The following is a 20518-nucleotide window of genomic DNA, read 5'->3' as shown; positions in this document are numbered from 1 at the left end:
CTCCATCCCCTGAACCCTCCAACCCCAGTGGAGGCATACAAACATGGGAAGAAATGAGGTCAGAGTGTCGTGAATGCCTCGGCTTGCACTTTACATGGCAATGAAGTGTGTCTGCGTGGGCAACATCTGCGTGCGTGTGCGCGCGTGAGGTTACTGTCAGGGCATGGGTAGCCATTTTAGCGCATGATCTGATTGGCTGTTGAAGGCGAGTGGTTGACAAAAAGGAACAGACCCCCTGCAGACTGCATCCACTGCACCAGACAATCACACGGACAGACGCACACACACGTTAGTCTCCGAGTTTTGCCCCCCCACCTCGTGCCTTGGCGAGATGCGTTACTATGCAGACACACGCCTGGTCTGCATAGCGAATTCACTTTTGGTGTTGCGAACAAGCTGACTGATGTAGGGCACCACGGGGGCAGTGCAACTACGAAACAAACTTAAGATTCACATTCTTTGTTTTTTTTTCCTGTCACTTAACAGCTCATCTCTGGTGAAGTGTGATAATTCGCAGAACAAACATGTTTTCATAGCACCAATTATTTGCATGTGTGATAGATTCTAGAAATAATGGGGAGGGAAAAAATTCTATTTGGGGACCCGAGGAGCATCATTATGCGGAAAAATAGGGCAAAGTATGCGTGTAGTTGTAGCCACACATGCATTAAGAGTGAGGCGGCGCTGCGTGTTTACGCTAATGGTATTGTCACGCATGAGTATATTTCTGGATTCGGCATGAGGACGGCATCATATTTTCTCCTGTTTGGTGCTAATGGTTGACGCGAGCCCAAGTATATGCTTGTCACTTTGGATTGGCCCTTCCTAATTATGGTACAGGGCAAGCAAGAGTCAATTGCGAAACCTGAAAGTGTATTTTTAAACATCCCTTTTTCTTCTTAGGGTCTGGTCCAGAATTTTATGGCAAGACCAGCATGTGCGCGATCACGTATTTCAGGGACAGGTCAGAAAGAAAGAGAGTTTTGTCTTGTTCAAACAGGATTTCCTTATTCAGGGGCCGGTTGACGCAAAAAAATAAAAAATAAAAAGGGCCACCCAGTGTTTCTATGGTGACCCTTACCTTGAGGCAATGTTCCACCGACCTCCAACTGCTTCAATTGTTCTGCGACGTGACGTACTGTTGATGCAGCGCACCATTATTGTCACATTTATGAAGCAATTTTCCAGGAAGGGCAGACAAAGGGACGGTTTTTACTGCCGGGCAGACTTCACAGCTGCACAAGAACAAACAGCAGTCTGTGATGTCACATACGAAAGTTCGGACGAGAGCAGCAGTGATTAATAGATTCGAAGCTCCGACAGGCAATTTGAGTAAATGGCCTTTCGAATTAAAATGCCACAAAATCCGCCACGCCGTTTGCGGCACGTTCCGTAAATGTGAACCTGGAAAGGCTCCGTTGCCATAGTAGCTCGGTTGGCTGAAGGTCAAAGCTATGACCCGGGCAACGGTTCAGTGGAGGCTGCTACAGAGGTGCAAATGAGCCTCTGAGAGTGTTTGGGACAGTAGAGCAAAAAGACAAACGTGAAATCCAACTTGTCTTTTTTAAATCCCAAGGTGTTTGATGCCTGACATAACGAATTTAGGGAATTTGTACCTACTTAGCTCCATTTGTTTGTACCGCTTTGCCACTAATCCCGCCGACATACACCGCTGCGAGATAAACAACTCAAAAGCGTCGGCGGCGGCGAGAATTCTAACAGACCCACCAAAATGACCTATTTTTACACACTTCCGAAATGTGTGACTACATTTTGTTGTTTGGCAAAATACAACCATCAAGCCATCACTTGTAGCGGCTGCAAGAGCTTTAACTTTTGCATCACATTTTCACACGCTGACAAACGATAACGCAATCCCAACTGCTTGAGCAACCCCAGAAGCCGATTACGGCGGCAGCAGGCGGTATTTATCGCGTCAAACAATGGACAAAGCACCACGCCGGGCAAATTTCAATCCCCGCGGCAAGCGCGCACACAATGTTTGGCTCGGAGGGGCATCGGGGGACAAGTTGCACTTCAAATTACAAATGACTTCACGAAACATTCGCTGTTGACTCATGGCCCGACAGAAAGGTTTGTTATGAAAAATACAGGAGGGTCAATTAGTCAAGTTATCCATTACCCCGATACTAACGACAACAGATAATCCTCCGAGTGCTGCGCTACGCAATGACTGCCGCCCGATGACGCATCGGTACTGTCAACAGGCGTCCCGTGCGCCAAAAAAAGCCAGTCGGCGGGATCCAGATGTCATGGCGACAGTAAACCCGCAAGCCCACTCAAGTCATTGCTGAGGGTTTTTTTCAGCGCGCATCAACCCGTCGTCGTCACCGCCCGGTCGCGTCGCTGACATTCGCTCGAAGCAGCTTTTGCTCCACTTGCTGTCACTGCTGTCGTGTTGTTTTGAATGACATATTGATGAGCAGGAGGCAGCGAGCGAGTCTTCCAAGTTCCGTGTGCGTGGATAAAAGTGCCTCATTGGTAAGAGTGATTCACAGGAGAGGCATAATGAAAGCAAAATGGCTCCACCTGGAAATTGTATACGTTTTTCGTCCATTCAAATTCAAATGCTGTAATGGATTATGTGCCCAGTCTTTATGGATTGGATTCAAAAAGTACCGTCGCTCATTCGCAGCTGATTAGCATCTTGCTTGTGGTTGTTATTAGCAAGGTAGGTCCATCGCTCGTCATTTGTGGTCTGAGAAGCAACTATTAAAATATGCTGTTAGACTAAACCGCCAAGCCTGACTGCATTATAATGAATCGGTTAATCATTAAATACCAGTGACGGGTTTTTTTTGTATTTTTCCGCAGTACAACCATCAACGACACCTTGTTGACACAATGCCATGTGTGCTCTCGGCACAACTGCCAACTTAATTTTTGCGGGAGCACGATGCCGACATTAGGCAGCAAAGCCCGAGGAACTCGGAGCAGACCGATCAGAGCCGGCAGCCGGTGTGATTCGTGAGGCTTGCGCAACACAATAGTCACGTCTCGGCATGAATTGCGGTTAAAAAAGCCAAATAATAATAAGTCAATAAATTCTGCGCACAGTTACATTTGCATTTACGGGGTACATTCTGCACATTGCGGGACGTTCGATTTTTAAAAGTCACAAGGTTGAAACCCAAATGTCTGGTGCAAAACGTTTGCGCGGCTTGTAATCCATCTTTTAAGCAGATGGTGATGAACATCATGAGAATCTGGCTACGGACCAACAGCGAGGCGGTGAGTATGTTTGTGCCTTTGGGCATATTGCATAGCAAATGTAATAAAGGTCATCGGGTCACTTAACAAGATGTTATTCAAATGTTGAGGGAAAACAAGCCCCTGGATAGTGTTCTGTCTATTGTGTGTTTTTTTTAAATAACAAGGCCAGAAGATACAGTATGATACTTTTTAGATGCAGTCAAACAGTACAGTACATTCCCGTAACCCTCGAGGTTCAATCTATGTAAATTTATCCCAAAAGGCCGATTATTTACAAGCCCTTAAGATCCAAGAATGTACTTTTGAAGTACAAGAGCCACTTTGACAAAATTCTGATCATGTTACTGAGCCCCGGCAGTTGAGTGGGAAGCCAATAAACAAACGTTGTCGAAAAAAAAAGGCGGTTATGAAATGGCGGCACGGCAACGGAGGGTTACGCAAATACGAGGCGCTCGTATTTGTCAAAGAATGCACCGCGGGCACAATTATTCCCCGAATGAATGAATGAATGAATGAATACATAAATAACCACAGATAGGAGAGCCATTATTCATGTTCTTTTATTTTTCGTTTGGGAGTTTTTCAAAGTTTGCCCACCCTCAGAGGGGCAGATGGCCTCACTGCACATGATGCCTATTGGCAATCGAGGATGTCAAAAATGAATCATATGCTTTCCATACAAAGGACCATTGCTACCTGACCGCAACAACAACAAATAAAAAGCACATTTTGTGATGTACTCTGTTGCTATGAAAACTGACATTCAGTTTGAGCGTTTAAGAAATCCATTTTAGGAACTTCAGTGAAATTCAATTTAAACAGCTTGGTAGGAGAATCAAATCGCTCAGGACAATTTTGTTGTGTCTTTCCCACGTATGACTTTCTTCGCCTTAAAGATAGGGTCAAAGCGCCACCTGTTACCTTGGCATGTATTTGACAGCTTGCATGCATGCTTGCATGCGGTTAATTAAAAAAAAAAAAAAAAGTACATGCATATGTATGGGCGCGATACACTGTCAGCAGTTGCTTAGGAACATTATTCTCTGCTTACATGCCGTGTTATTCCCGTAAAAGATAATAATGCTTCAGTCCCTTCTGGGGCTGAGTGAGCCCTGTGTGTGATTAAAGAAACCTTCAGATAATGGAGGGCAAAAAAAAAAAGAAAGGGGGGGCATTGGCTCCTCTGCTCAGCAATATTATCTATTCACCGGAGTACCTCTCATATTTGCACTTCGTTAGCACAGGGCTAGCGTAACATAAAACCAACGAGCCTCCTTATTTTCTCCACCATTGAGTCTTTGTGCGCTTTGTTACCTGATTGGAGTGAGTTATGAAACGTGACGCCTGCATTTGATGAATGTCATAATGAGGCATTGTGGAAAAACACACCCAAGACACACACGTCAAATATTTTTTAATCGCTTTCATTCTTTCAAAACTGCTATTAGAATCGGCCCTCCGACTGTTTACTTGCCCTGGCTTTTTATTTTGCTATATGCAAATGACTCTCCCCCCGACGTTTTTTTTTTTTTTTTAAATGGTGAATTAGTCACTAAGCAACCAGAGATAACAGTTTAGCCTGATAAAAATCTAAGCGATGACATGACGAGGGTTGACTTTCAAGGTGATGTTCACATTTTATATCACTGTGTTCATCTTGCATATTTTGGATGGAAAATGATGACATCACCATTCCATCTGATATATTTATATAAAGGTGAGAAATTGAATCTGCTGTGTAAAGACACGACACTGTCCAACTGGGATGGATTATATCAGTCAAAATAAAGATTTTTTTTTACATCGTACACTGACCCGGGCAAAACACGGCTCGGGTGGCGAGTGTGAAAGGACTTTTTTTTGTTGATGTATGCTTGACTGACTTACCTGCTGTAGTTGTTCTTCTCAGAGCCATGCTGATTGACCTCCATGAGTCAGATGACCGTCGGGGAAAGTCCTTGAGGACCGCTGCCACTGGAAAAAAAGAACAGCACATTTTTTTGGCATTTCAGCACATTTTTAGCAGAGCACTGGACGAAAGAAAAAGGAAATCGCGAGGCTAAAGGGAGTTCTGATGGGGTGCTTCACAAAAGAGTCAGTAAACCATCTGCTCGGATCGCCTTCATCCGAAACCACATTTGCGAAATTATAAGCGACAAAAAGGTCAGAGCAAAACACAGCTGCCATAGCAACGTCGTCCAGGCTAAACGTTCTGTTTTGATTCGAGGCAGAATAATCCGGGAATGACATCTGTAATCATCGTTGTCAGGGAAACAGAAATTGGGACTCATATTGTAGCCCCCACCCCTCAAAATCTGTTTAATCCGGTCTGATTTCCATAATGCAAAAAAAAAGGGGGGGTGGAGCAGACATCATAATCCAGGACTGGACTCTGGATTAAACTCAGATTGTCTGGGCAATGCAGTGAGAGTACGATGAAACTGATTTCTCACATGTGGCCATGTGGTCCTGGACGTGTTTTGATGTTTTTGTTTGTTTGTTTGTTTTTTTTTTTGGGGGGGGGGGTCTGGATGCGTTTTATAGGAGGTATTAGCCAATGAACTGCCAATGCCAGCAACATGTGAAGCCAAGTCATAGCTTACCAACGCCCCTTCATGACGATGAGAAGTCAGCATGTCGGATGACCTACATGCAAATGTTGTTATTGCAAGAAGGAACATTTTAATGGTTTTAATATTTACTGCAGTGGGAAGTGTCAATATTGAGCATGCAATTAGTTTTTGTAGACTTAAACTTAGACTCATTTGGTTTATGAAACCTGCATTGGTGCCAGGTTGCCATGTACCTAATGTGCGAGGAAGCTGTGTCATCATTATCGTCATCATCACCATTATCATGATTATTGCTTATTTTCCTTCCCACTGACTCAGTTCCTGCCACCGCCTTAACATGTTTTTTTTTCTCTTATACAGCAAAAGAATTGAGCAAACAAAGAACACTGCGATATCACAGCTAAGAGTATTATTTTTTACGTTTACACTTATATTAGGTGCACAGTATAATGGATGGATGTATTATTATTATGAAAAATTCACCTTCTCTCGATTCAGGTCGGTCATGTCGGTTTCATAAGAAGCTGTAACTGCAGCACCAAGCGATACTGTGGGGAAATTACAGGATAAATTAGTTAGTCAATCAACACTGGTCATGTACACAATCCACAAAATTTTGCCGAATAGGGTAGATTTTCTGCAACCTTTCTTGTCCCTGCCTCCCAGGCGAGCTAGCACGTGCGTCACGGCCCGCAGTGAAAACAAACATCCATTATCCCCCTGAGATGAGACTCAAATCCCACAAAAGCCCACTCCAAGCTGTTGCAAACGCAGGTTCGGCTGCGGCAAGTCCCGGCTTGCCAAACCGAAAAGCCTGTGACAAATAAAGCCATCCCCTTGGTTAGTCACTCCAAATGGCCCAAAGAAATGTGTTCATAAGGCTTTTATTTCATTTGACCATCCACAGGTCGAATAAGATTTTTGGGGGGGGGGGGGATTTTTGTATTTGACTTTTGAAAATGTCACAGATTACAGCCATGCTTATCAATTTTAAGGAAAACGAGGGGGGAACTATTTGGTGAAAAGTGAATTCTCTCACCTAAGAAGGGCAATTGTTTGTGAACATGGTCTGACTATATAGACAGATAATTTCATATGTGCTCAGTAAAGTTGTTTGGAATGCTTACATTCACTGTTCAAACTACAAAAAAAAAAAAAACTTACCACTTCTAACACTTTAAACCTAGTCTTGCCAAAACTTTCCCACAGTGTCGAGGTTGTTTTTTGCCCCCCTCCTCGTCTTCACCCATTGTGGTTTTTGTCAGCCGTTGACTTCCGCATCACGGCTCTCACACTATTGGTCGGAGGCGGTCGGACAGCGGACCAATGAGAGGACAGTTGCCAGGCAGCCTGCGCCACGTAGGGACGCCCTCACACTCACGCACACAAACACACACGCACAGCTGTCCCATTGAAAAGCAGCGGGATGTCACCGCAAAGCCTTGTCGCGTCGAAGACAAGCACACGCACGCATGCATTTTGTTTTTGAAAAAGTCATGTCGGTTCTGTACTTTCGCTGCTTTTTCAACCAAACTACGTTTTTTTCCTCCAACTGGCATGTTTTTAATTGTTTACAGCGCTCATTTCCGGGTTTAAAAGTGAACGATATCAAGGGGTGGGGGAGAAGGATTATCACCGTGCATTAATTGCACAACAGCCCTTCGTTGTATGTTCTGTTGTGATTGTTTTTGAGAAGGAATACAGTCTTGCATATTTTGTGGGGATTTGCCTTAATGTTAACTAGTGCATATGACAAATTCAATGACCTAAATCAGCAGGTCCAGCTTTGTTTGCCCATCTGCTCCTGCGACAATTCAAGTCTTATGAGTATATTATGCATTTCTGCACAATCCTGTCACACTTGTTGCATGTCTGCAGACTGCAAATGTCTCGATAAATGCAGAGTATGGCTGTCTAGCCTTAAAAAGAATATGTAAACTACTCGCAGCTCCACAACTTCAACATCCTTCATATTCTGGCCTGGAGCCGATGTGCCATTTCCACAAATTGTGCCTGTTTGGCCAATTTCTGTTGTTTGGATCAGCCTGTTCCACGGCCGGATGTCATGCAATCGGGGCACAATGACCCACCACGTTGCAAGGCCGTGATGTGATCCAGAGAAAGAACTGGAAACAAACGGCCTAGAAAAGCTTTTCTCATTTTTCAGCCCCCCCCATCCCCACCGCAAAAATTAATCCTTTCAGCTCTCTTGCCGTCCCTGTATTCCCACATGCCTATCGTACACGAAAACACGAGTTTAATTTGGTTGGAAGGTATTCTGGGTAGGGTTAAGACAACACGGTGAGCCGCCGCCGCCTCAACGGGACTACGAGCGGAATAATATTTGGATTTGCAGGCACGGTAAAGGCGGCATCCGCTGGTTCCTTGGACAAAAACAGAATTTTCTTCTCTAGCAAGGAAAAGGATACACCCAAAATAAAACTGTGATTGACTCAAACACCTTGTATGTGCTAGTCTGTATGTTAGTCTTTGAGAATATTTAATTTTACTTTGCATTCATGGAATTGTCTATGGGAGATTTCAAAATAAATTCAAAAACTGGAACACACATCCCAGTGGGCACCCTTCCAATTTTTTTTATTTTTTATTTGTTTAAAGTTCTGGTGCTGCATTTAGGTCACTACAACTAAGTGTTCCTGAAATCGAGATGGCATGTCATAACATGCTGAAAACTGAAAAATGATCTTTTGTTCATTCGGGATGTGGAGTAGCAGGAAAGTAAAAAAAAAAAAAAGATTGTGTGCACTCACGCCCATGAGGAGGCAACAACAAAATCAATCACAGTCTGCGACCTTTGGCCTTCGGCCTTGTTCTCCTCGCCGGTGACGCTTCAGTCAGCAGACAAGCAGATGGGGAGGAAGGAGGGGCTACACTAGGCTCGGCTAGGCCATGCTAGGAGTTGTCGCTAACACTGGTCAACAAATTTGTCCAAATGTTTTGAAATCAGTAAGGCAAGTGCATTTTTCTAGATTTTTTTTCCCCGTTGCCCTTGTTTTTCTCTAGCATATGTAATATAGTAATATATTTAGTAAACATTTACGAATTAAGCGGGTGAGGTTCCACAACAGGTGGAATTTTTTTTTTCTCAAAGGTCAAAGCTATAAATTACAACGCGTAACATCCGTATTGCGCAAGCTTTTTACCCTCATGTGCTCGCCCAAAAAAATAGTAAAGCCATGTTTGAAATCAGCATAGAAATATTGGGGACACATAAAGCCATCCCTGATTAAAATTGGCTGTTGACCAGTGTAATAATATACAGTACTTCCCACTTTGCACTAATAGCATTGCGGGACAAATAAAGGCTTATCTTATCTTACTTCCCACTTTGCACTAATACTACAAATATTACTGAAGCGCAACAAGGCTTCTTGATCCCATTTTCCACCTTTTACTGCCGCCTTGCCCTGACCTTGTGTTTTGTGTGTGCTGCAACAAACGTACGAACCACTTCTCAGGCGATGACCTCATTCCAATGAAGATATCAGTTCACTGGAAATGAATAATCAACTGCTAATCATTCGGACAGATTTCAACATTCGAGCTCACATACAGAAGTTGAAAGCTGCCTGTTTGAGATTTGGGAATTTTCAAATGAGGACAAATTTGGATGTATGTGTGTGGTTATGTAACATGGATCATTTCAAAAGCTATTTAATGTATGATGTTCTGACGTGTTATGCAATGCAAAAGCCACTCATGTACGTCTCCTCCGTAGGGGTCGGCTGCTCTCTGGTGGACATTGATGGAACTGCATGTTCTGTTTTGTTTTGTTTTTTTGTCGTCTTGCATTTGGTGTTTTCTCACTCTAGTTGGCAACATTGAGTATGTTTGTGTGACTTCGTATTTTTGGACAGTTCTTCAAAGGATTTTATTTCATTAAATTAATATTCTTTATTGGGATTTCGTTTTGTCCCCTCCAAATTCAATTAACTTATTACAGCAAATTAGTTGAAAACGCCATCACATTTTATTTCTATATTTTGTAATTTCCGGTTTATCACAGCAACAGACACTTTTTAAAATCTATTTTTATTGCGACTTTTGCTTGTCCAAAAAGGATGTAAATATTCTCTCTTTCTCAAATTTTGACCCTGCATTTGGTTTCGGTGCTTTGGGGTTTTATATGTCAAACGAGTACAATAATTTTTCAAGTATAAATTATATATATTTTACACATAATTTCAGCCATTCAAGTCAAACACAAGTTAGATTTAACTTATCATTGGTCCAGACTTCCTGAAGGAGCACAGAGGTCAAAGATTGTAGTCAGGCCCATCTACACACCAGGATGCTAACTTCCAAGCAGCAGTTGCCGTTTAAAAAAAACAAAAAACAAAAAAACAATAGTCACCTCTGACCTCCCAGCTGGGCCTGTCCTCATTTCCCGCCATTGATCTCAGATTGAGGGTACGTGTGACAATCCTCTTCCCCAAAAAGGCATTTTGAGTGTGAACATGGATCATTTAAGTCATCTGCAGGCTCGGAGGGGGGTAGGGGGGCTGATGGCGGTGGCCTGCGGTTCAAAGGTTGACTCGTTGCGTCTGGGGGGGATTCTGTACGGCACACACACACAAAAAACATCGGGGATAAGCCTCAAACGGGAGCTGGGCTTGGACACACAAGGAGTTCAGCATCAGGTATTTTGATTTTTTTTTTTTTGCTTGTCATCTTTTCATCGCAACTGTCTTCTATAATTGTATGTACTTGAAGTCCTTCTGATACAATGACCCGTTATTTAGGCTCATTATATTAACTTTCCCATTTAATAACCCTCACACACGATTCTGAGGTCAACAGATGAGATGGAAGTTCTCACACTCCTGCTCTTATTCATCATTGCGCCTTTACATTTGTCCATCCAACAACCAAGTGCCGGTAAGTACCGGGAAAAAATGTATAAAAACCCCACGCTGGTTTATAGAAATCTTGGTAAATGTTTTGATCTTGTGATTTTAGGACGAGAAGTTTTGGACGTGCGTGAATGGTTAACAAATACAAAAGAGGAGAGTAAAGATGCCAAAGGAGATGCACTGCAAGAAGAGCGGGAGAGCATGCTGGTGGCAGGGATCATCCAAAACAAATCAATTAGTGTGCCTCGTGGTACTCCGACTCCTCAATCTTTTTCCAATTCAGAAGCTCCCAGCATCTGCTCAACTGTGACTCCCGAGGACCACAAGTCCATCACACCGATGGAAGACGTCCTCACCGGTATGTACTTGAAGTCCTTCTGATACAATGACCCGTTATTTAGGCTCATTATATTAACTTTCCCATTTAATAACCCTCACACACGATTCTGAGGTCAACAGATGAGATGGAAGTTCTCACACTCCTGCTCTTATTCATCATTGCGCCTTTACATTTGTCCATCCGACAACCAAGTGCCGGTAAGTACCGGGAAAAAAATGTATAAAAATCCCACGCTGGCTTATAGAAAACTTGGTAAATGTTTTGACCTTGTGATTTTAGGACTAGAAGTTTTGGACATGCATGAATGGTTAACAAATAGAAAAGAGGAGAGTAAAGATGCCAACAGAGACGCACTGCAAGAAGAGCGGGAGAGCATGCTGGTGGCAGGGATCATCCAAAACAAATCAAATAGTGTGCCTCGTGGTACTCCGACTCCTCAATCTTTTTCCAATCCAGAAGCTCCCAGCATCTTCTCAAATGTGACTCCCGAGGACCCCAAGTCCATCACACCAATGGAAGACGTCCTCACCAAGGTGCTTCCGAGACATTATTCTAACCCAGATGCGGAAGCCCAACCTGTGAGGAACGCCGCAGGCACAAGAACGACAAGCGCCATCATTGAAAGACGAGAGTATGACCAAACAGTGACCGAGCCTTCAGTCAAAAGCGAGAAAAATGCACGTATTGGAAATCGCAAGCGAAATGGAAGGGGAAAAAATGTGAAAGAAATGAAGACCAAAAAGACGGAGCATTTTCCTTACTTCAAGGACAACTACTGTCCTCCGGATTGCGCTTGCTATGGAGGGTAAGACATGATGCCTGTCATTATATTCTCATTCATCCAGGCCATTTAATTCTCATGGCATTGAATCGATCGCAAATGGAATTTTCTGGGTGGTTTGCACAGAGGAAAAAAAAAAACTGAACTGGGAGATGCCCAATGAAAATCGTGTCAACCCACTGAAAAAAAAAAGTGTCCCATAAACAGAAGTGGTTCATGTCCTCCATCTGCCTGTTTTCCAGGGTGGTCCAGTGCTCAGACAAATCGGCGGACAAGATCCCGTACGGCATCCCCTACAGCTCACGTTACATCCTGCTGATGAACAACCACATCAACAGCATCCAGCTGGACCTCCTCCGGGGATACGCCTCTTTGGAGTTCCTGGTCCTGAGCAAAAATCGCCTGACAGACGACTCGGTGGAGGGGGCGTTCGAGGGCGTCCCAGCCCTGAAACGTCTCTACCTGGATGGGAACCTGCTAGCGAGTGTACCGACGGACCTTCCGGCTTCCCTCGAGGAGCTTCGCCTGGATAACAACCGCGTGAGGGTGATGTCCGAGTCATATTGGGCTCGCTGTCGTGGCCTTTTGGTGTTAAGCCTCAGCAACAACAGTTTGGGTGAAGGATCGGGATCACTTCCGGATGCCGTGCTGTCCCCCCTGCAACACTTGAGGACTTTGAACCTGGATCACAACCAACTGACGAGCGTCCCCCTTGGGTTGCCTCTGTCCGTCAAGGAGCTGTACCTCAGAGGCAACCTCATCGAGCACTTCGGCGGCAAAGCATTCAATGGGCAATCCCGGCTGGCGATTTTGGACCTGAGTGCCAATAGACTGAGCAACAAGGGCCTGCCCAAAGACGCTCTCATCCAAGCGTCCCACCTGGAGAGTCTCAACCTGGAGGGCAACCGACTCCAAAAAGTACCCCGACACCTCCCCTCGTCCATCAAAACGTTAAACCTCGAGGGCAACCTCATCTCCGCAATTGGAAGAGTCGCTTTCAACTCCTTGAAGAACCTGGAACATCTGGGCCTGGCCTGGAACAAGATCTCCAAAGTGGCCCCGGGCGCATTCTTGAGTTTGCGCACCCTGCACCAGCTGGACCTTTGCCACAACGCCTTGAGCCAGGTGCCCAGACAGCTTCCGCAGGGCCTCCGCTCGTTGGCGCTCACTCACAACAAGATCCAGTCGGTGCCTCGGGACGCCTTCTGCTGGGGTCAAGCGGGCTCAAGCCTCAGCGGGCTTGTCCGAGTGCAGTTAGCGGACAATTTGATGGACATGGGAAAGCTGGACTCCAAGGCCTTCAGGTGCTTGAGGGGATTTCAGGTTGTGCATTTCTACTGAGACAAAAGCCACTGGAAAAGAGGCATATATGACTGCTGGGATACTAAAATGTATTGTTTTCGTTTGGCATAAGAAGCGGGATTAATTTTTGGTCATTTTATGACACCAGGAGATTGTTTAATTTTTCATGACCCGTGCAGGTAACTTTGTACTAATGATAATCGCTCAGCATTAGATTTTTACTGAACCGAATAACAGTTTCTTCTTAACCATTGCCACCTATTTCTTGATAAAGTCCTGCAAATGTTTTCCTGCATTTCTGTGGGCGGAGGGGGATATATTTATAATAATCTGTGTATCCAATCTATAAATAGGATACCTTTTTGCTCTCTTAATACCAATGAAACGTCGCCCCCCCCCAAAAAAAATGTTTGTTTTAAGATTGCCAACGTGTGCTACTATATCGTATGGTCAAGATGTATATTTTCTGACGCTCCAAATAGAAATAAAGCACTGTACTGTGCTGCTTCGCTCAACAAAACCAATGAGAGGCTTGCTTGAGCGAGCTATGTGACCACTAGATGGCAGTAGAGTACAGAGAGAATATTGCGAAGCGATAAATGTCCTCATGTTTGCACAAAACTGTCATTTAGGCAAAAAAAAAATTAAATAAATGTGCATGTGGACGTTTTTTTTTTTTTTTTTTTAAACTCCCAAAACTTTTTACGAAGAAAATAAAGATGTTTCGGTGCAGAATGCGATTTGCTCGCGTATGCTGTGCGCCGCCGTGATTCAATTCATCACGGCAACGTGGCACCGCACCCACCAAGGCGCTGAGAATGACGATGAGGAGCGAGGGAGGGAGTGAAGAAGAGGAGAGAAAAAGGAGGGATGATGGGGGGAGGATGGAGGATGGATCCAAGCGCTGTTGGCTCAGTGTCCGGGAAGGGAAGAGCTGTGGCCGGGCGGAAGCCTCACCAGCACCTCCCTACAGTCCAGCAGGACCCTGACCCAAATCACAAGTACCTGGATATTATTTACAGTACGCAGGGTTAAGAATACAATCAGGTGCAGCCAAAATCTAATTTTTACATTTTGGTGTACGAAGTGGGATTGACTTTTGGGGCATTTTGTAACAAAATGCTGCAATGCTTTAACTCAAGTGTTTCCAGATTTTGTTTTAATCACTTGTTCAGCCACTAACATTTGTTGTTTAGTCACAGCCTTAAAGCAAGCCCATGTGTTGTGGTTCTGACCACATCCAGCTTGACTAGAAGTCCAACCACATATCAAGTGAATTTTTTGTGACTACTTTTAAGGCCTCTTTTTTGGGGGGTGGGGTTAAGTGAAAATACCTGGACAAGGTAAAAAAGGGGATCCTTTTAAAATGCTTCCCTAACTGTAGCGGTGACTACAAACTCGGACATTCATTGTCGTCTTCTTGAAGAAATAGAGAGTGGGTGGAGGGGGGAATCCTGGTGAAGGGTTAACTGGCACCTCGGATCCACAGCAGAGTGCGATTGCACGCGAGGGAAAGGAGGTGGCGCTTGAGCTAGTCAAGAGAGGAGTGGAGGGAAGGAGGGGAACCATGGGAGCCAGAGGGACCTCCACACACATCTCAAGCACCATCCACGGCATGCTCCCTGTCATCACATTGTGCCTTTTCAAAAGTAAGAGCCCCTTCTTTTTAACAGCATTTCCAGTAAGACCACGATCCTCCCCCCCCACCCGCCGGAGTAGCTCCACGAAAAAAACGGACAGAGGGAGTCCGAACAGGAGCAGCTTGCGTGGCCTGTAAACACTAAAACAAAACAAAAAAAAAAGTACTGCGAGCTTTTTTTTTTCCACACGGCTGATGCTAAATAATCATAACGCAGCTGCTAGCATAATACAATAAATTACATTCAGCGGTGCCTTCAGACGTGACAACCTATTTTACAAGTCCACCAGCTTAATGCTATCACAATGTGGGGAAACTCCATAGACGTGCTAACAAATAGCACCTGTGTGACAATGGTATAATCCCTTCAGCAATACATAATTCAATACAAACAATGAGGCAACACATGTAGACAGATAACAACGCTCACTGGCGTATATTCTTTATCCTCAGTGAAGAGTTTCATGATGGTTTTCATGAGAAATGTCCACTAAACAGCGTTGAGTCCCACCACAAAGTGTGGAAATTCTTCAAGCGGCAAATGAGCCATCTGCGCATTTTATGGGCTTTGCAGCTAATTTGGCGAGCTGTGGGCTGCACTTCTGACACCCCTGCTTTCAGCCGTCAGGTGCAGCACAGATTGAGCGCAAAAATAACTCCATAAAAATGAATGGAATACCAACCCGTTCGTCACTCTCACAATCGAAGAGACTCGATGAGCTTTTTCCGGACACTATTTCAATTCTATTGTCCACTGTGCTTTTTAATGGCATCAATGTTGACTTCATCAGTCCCATCGCGACACACACAAACACAGTTGGTCTTGTAAAATTCCTCTCAGCCATCTGTCGGCCTCGAGGAGCAAAACTATAAAGCTGGTCAACGCAGGAAGCGCTTGCCCATCTGCTTCCTGTCCAGGCTCAGTCGCAGTCTAGACGGGCGAGCGGACAATAAAACATCGTCGCTGGCGTGTGCAAAAAGTCAGGGAATTGTCGCTGGGCGTTAAAGGTCAGATGCGCAGTTTTCCAACGGCAGGAGCAGACGTTACCTAAGCAGTTGCCCTCTCTTGAGACGTCACGGGCGGAGAGAAAGTAGCGCAGGCGACTGCAGCAGTCAGCAACGTGCCTAAAGTATGCATTGTGAGTCATTTGACACAAAGTGTTGCCGATTTTGCACAGGCCTCTCATTTGGCAGCTGTAAAAGTGAGCGCTAATGTGAGCAAATGCCCACTTTTCTTTATTTCAGGTGACATTTGGGCACACGTAGTGTACTGTAGGCTACTTTAGCTCAATTCTAATGACTCATCACGATTCTGCCATCAAATCTGCTGAACGTTCAAACGGCATGTTATGAACTCGCCATTTGTAAAATAATTTACGCTGAGGTGACATCTAAATAAGCGTGTCAATCGGGAGGGGTTTGCTAATACTTTGCACATCACAACTAACAGTGCTCTACGTTCACACCGTGCTGCATTGATGTTGCTTTTTTTGGTTTCCTGAAAAAAAGTGGCTCTGGACCGCTACGATATTTCATCAAACTTAATTCAAGTATGATGGCTGAGAGTGGACGTTGGATCCAAAACATGTCATTTCTACACATCTTGAAACCAAACCTTTGGAAAAGCCCGGCACGCACCACATCACTCCTGAGGGCTCACTGATATATTGAGGCTGAAATGTGACGCTGTCGTCATCCATATGTGTCCTAATTTTAGTTCTAACCTCCTGCACTCAGGTCCAATATCATCCTCAGGCGTGAGAGAGAAGTGTTAAACTGTGTCTTTGAGCATGACTACCTAAGTCTGACCAAGAAGGAGAACCGTGACACAAAGTTGTATGTGACGGCGGGACGTTTGTGGTGCAGACGGTGGAGTAAACTGGGAAAAATCCAAAAGAAACAAACTGATTGACTGCTGAGCGCTGAGAAATCCAGATGTACGCCATCAGTTCGAAAGGCCTAATGAGTAAAAAATACGACAGCCGCTGCACATGTTTTGAGTGAGGAGCACCGGCAGAATATTTAATTTCGCGCACACAAGTCTGACGTGTGAAAAACTTGTGATAAAACTCGATTTATGGCCTTACGGCGGCATGCCATCGACGACCAGTCCACGTCCGTGTCACAGCTTTAAATGGATCAACGTACGGTGTCATTACTTTAAATTGCAGTACACGGGAAGAGGCAACCGAGCTGCCTTGGCTGCGGACGCTACAGCGCCGCTACTTGCAAAATGAGAGCAGCTGGAACAAGATGGTGATCGCTTCGGAGTAAACGCTAATTTGTGCGCAGCTATACCTACGACTGTTTGGTTTGGATCCTAGAGGTACGCCATCAAAGTTATGAGTGTAATTGCTGTAAAGCACATCTTAGGACATCCTCTATCTAATCAGAAAGAGCCCCAGAATCAAATCTGTCCTGTTAGAATATGTCTTGGTTGTCATTGCTACAAGTCCTCACTTGGAATTCAAAATTAGCGTGGCAGGAACAGAAACGTGGAATCACTTAGGACCGAAAACTCGTTTAGGTGCTGTTACCGTTTACTGTACGTTATGTTCTTTGAGTTACGGCATTTCTGAGATGCGTGATGCCTGCGAGGGCTTGTCAGCAATCCATCATTCTGTACTGCAGGGAGATCCTGTTCCAGAACATCACCACTGTGTCCAATCAGGATAACCCAGATGTTACAATCCAGAGACAAAATGAGTTGACTTTGTTTTCAATGCTATGACACTGCATAGCTTTGTCGCAAAAGGTCAAATCTAGAGCAAGCAGGAAAAGGAACTAGCCATTTGGAATGCAGGGAGATCCTGTTCAGAACAACTGGCATCACTGTGCTCAGACAGGAAGAGCCCCAGAGACCAATCCATCCTATGTAGATGCTCTGGTTTATCCCACAGGCATCACTTTAAAGTCAACATAACAGCAGCAGGAACAGGAATGTAACTTTGGACTAAAACTGGTTTCGGCACAAATTACTTTGACATTTGATTCCTTATCACAGGATTGTGTGATCACTTAAGAAAAGCAGATTTAGTCACAGTTGCCCGTGGTATGTATGTTTGGCTCCTTGGAAACAGGTCAGCAGCATGTGGTCCCTGGACCAAAAACTGCTTTAGGCACGTATGCATTTGACTAGACATGACAGAGCAGTAGGAACTAGCAAACGTGATCACCAAATTTTAGGCACGGATACGTTTGATTCCCTGAGTGACGCCATCCCAATGAAGCGTGATTTTCATGATTACATACAAGACATCACCCTACTATGTTCTGCCGGGGACACCCTGTTCCAGACAGGTTTAGGCCGCGAGGCTGAAGAAATAAACAAAAAAGTTAAAACGAGACGTTGAGTGATCAATGCGGTTGGAGCAGGGCGACCGTTTGTCAGTTTCCGTCTGTCTCGTCCTGTCTAGCCGGAATCAGGAAGTTCTCTTGGGTAGTGAACGGAATAAACGGCATCAGGATGAGCCCCGGAGACCAATCGGGCCTGCCAAGGGCGGGGATGATGATGGACTAAACCAATGGGGCGCCAAATCTCCGATTTCCGCGATGGACAAGTCCAGACAAGAGCTTCCAGTAAAAGCAGCGGGAAAACGTCACAAGTCGTTTCATCAGGCAATGTGCTGATGTTGGCTGATTTGTTCCTGCTCCAGGCACGGATACCAAACCCCCACACACACCCCCTAGCCCCCCCACCACCATCCCCACAACCTCTACCGGCAACATTTTCCATGTTGTTTGTCGAACGTTTCAAGATGTTTGGTGGGAAATTTCCATCAGAGCCGCTGCCACTTTTTGCCAAACATGGCCAAGATTTTTTCCAAAAATCAATGGAGCAGATGCTGCTGATGTGCTTGCAATAAGCAATAAGCACGCACAGACGCGCACGCAAACACACGTACACTTTCGCACACATTTTATAGTCCAGATCAAATAAACTGAAGTCCCGACAACATTCCTGACGACTGGGAAACGGCCACGGTTGCGGTTCCACGCTTCAGGGAGAGACAGAAAAAACACAAGGGAGGCAAAATCGAAACGATGTCTCGATGAATATAAAATGATAATTTAAAAAAAAAAAACATGAATTTGGATATAAATACCATCAGTATTGCATTAAACATGGGGACGCTTATTGATTTTATTACTAATGAGTGAAACAAAGTTAAATTTGGCGCGTATTTAATTTTTTATGAAAAATACATTGAGCGAAAATTAAATCAGTAAAATACAATATTTGTAAATGGAGACAAAATTAAAATAAATTAATAGGAATACTCATAACATGTATGGATTAATAAAACAAAAATATGTAATTTAATTTTAATATAGTATTAAAACAACATTAATATTTGAGCAAAATATACACACCAAAAAATGCAAAAATGTAATTTATTCAAAAATACTTTCACAATCCGGTCTATGTGTGCATATCATAATCATCATCGAAACAAAAATAAATAATGTGTACATCGACCCTCAACATGCATCTGATTAAAACATCAAATTTACTTGAGCGTTTGACTGACATCCACGATCCCCGCATGCCCCCGCCCCCAAAAAAAGAAAAAAAACACTCACTGGCTCTGAATGTGTCCTGTCATGTTATTGTCCAGATTCCATTAATATCCTACGACGTCTGAACACGCACGAGAAAAGCATACATAGATAATTACCTAACCAAAAGAATGCAAGAAAATCATTTCTAATTGTCGGAGTTCAGTGGTGGGCGTCACCTGGTGTGATTTCAAGGCGGGACATGGCAAACACTACGAGCCCTTGAACAGTATTTACAACGCAATCACAACAATTAAATCCCATCCCAAAAAAAAGAAAAATAAATACACAAAAGGAGTCTTTGATGCCCTAACATGCAAGCAGCATATGATATCAAATCCAGAGACTGTGCAACTATGCCCGGCCTCATGACAACTGTTGAGTGGCAACGCATTGGAGAAATCTGATCGCATGCAGATGTGATCCATCGGCATTGTCAAACTTCTTCCATATTTTGAAAGCTATTTGTCTTGGGCTTGAGAAACGTAAAAAGCTCATTTGCCTTGAACAAGATGTACATTGTTGCCGTTAAAAGGCCTTCAAATCGGTTGAGTTAGTGCGATGCCATGATGAACCGTTTGTAGGGGTGGGGGGGTTAACTCTCCGTGTGATTCATTTTGTTTGGAAGGCATCTAACGAGTAGCAGTAGGGGAAAAACGTCTGTAAGACTTTGAAAAAAAAATTTTTTTTCATTTGAAATCTTGGCATTTTCCTCCTCCCCTCGCTCGCTCGCCAATCAAAAGTCAAGTCGTCGTGCTGGAAAGAGAGGAGAGCCCGGCCAATCGGGAAGATACGCGGGATCCATTAGAGCTCCTCGGTAGCCGCTTCACACTGGTTGCAAATGCAGATTTACGGCCGACGAGACTGGCCACGAGGAAGGAAATGACGGATGGGAGGAAAATGAGATCACACACAACGTGTGCATGTTCAGTTGGGTTTGGTGTATGAACGAGTATACGGAGAGATGGCTACTCGGGCTGTACGGGCGGCGATAGCTGAGCAAACTGACTGGATGCCAAGCAAACAGCTTCAATTTATTTCATCAAACATTCAATTCTGACCTGATTTATGAATTGATGTAAGTGAATCGGTGAAAAAAAAAAATGGTGACTTGAACAAGCTTGGAAAGGCCAACCCACCACACATCAACATTTCATCACTTCCTTCCCGATAAGACTGACGCGCAGATCAATATCATTGACTTAATTATCGACA

The 20518-nt window shown here is 44.3% G+C and overlaps 1 protein-coding gene and 1 long non-coding RNA gene across 3 annotated transcripts in view; one reads left to right on the top strand and one right to left on the bottom strand.

The window, feature by feature from the left end:
* The window catches only part of LOC109520128 (uncharacterized), a 20352-nt gene extending 13074 nt beyond the window's left edge, over positions 1-7278 (bottom strand). The window contains exons 1-2 of one of the 2 annotated variants that reach the window (XR_002169115.1): positions 6291-7278; positions 5122-5208 (exon numbers count right to left, since the gene is read on the bottom strand). This is a non-coding gene — a long non-coding RNA (uncharacterized LOC109520128). Of the gene's footprint in view, positions 1-2334; positions 5209-6290 lie in introns of those variants that run through there. The other variant, XR_002169114.1, reaches the window with a different exon arrangement.
* A 3770-nt stretch (positions 7279-11048) lies between these two features.
* Positions 11049-13775, top strand: LOC109520118 (decorin). The gene is made up of 3 exons (XM_019877092.1): positions 11049-11218; positions 11301-11826; positions 12045-13775. Exons 1-3 carry the CDS (start codon positions 11146-11148, stop codon positions 13141-13143), a joined length of 1698 nt encoding a protein of 565 aa, XP_019732651.1. The 5' UTR covers positions 11049-11145; the 3' UTR covers positions 13144-13775.
* The last annotated feature ends 6743 nt before the right edge of the window (positions 13776-20518 follow it).

This window comes from Hippocampus comes, unplaced genomic scaffold (genome assembly GCF_001891065.2).
Source record: "Hippocampus comes isolate QL1 unplaced genomic scaffold, H_comes_QL1_v1.1 scaffold61, whole genome shotgun sequence".
Lineage (NCBI taxonomy): Eukaryota > Metazoa > Chordata > Actinopteri > Syngnathiformes > Syngnathidae > Hippocampus > Hippocampus comes.
This window is presented reverse-complemented; position numbering and strand designations above follow the sequence as displayed.

What these genes read in the sequence shown, in the direction of transcription:
- LOC109520118 (XM_019877092.1), top strand. Translation starts at nt 11,146, where the DNA reads ATGGAAGTTCTCACACTCCTGCTCTTATTCATCATTGCGCCTTTACAT. An exon ending in CATCCGACAACCAAGTGCCG is followed by an intron (nt 11,219 to 11,300) that starts GTAAGTACCGGG and finishes TTGTGATTTTAG; the next exon opens with GACTAGAAGTTTTGGACATG. An exon ending in GATTGCGCTTGCTATGGAGG is followed by an intron (nt 11,827 to 12,044) that starts GTAAGACATGAT and finishes CCTGTTTTCCAG; the next exon opens with GGTGGTCCAGTGCTCAGACA.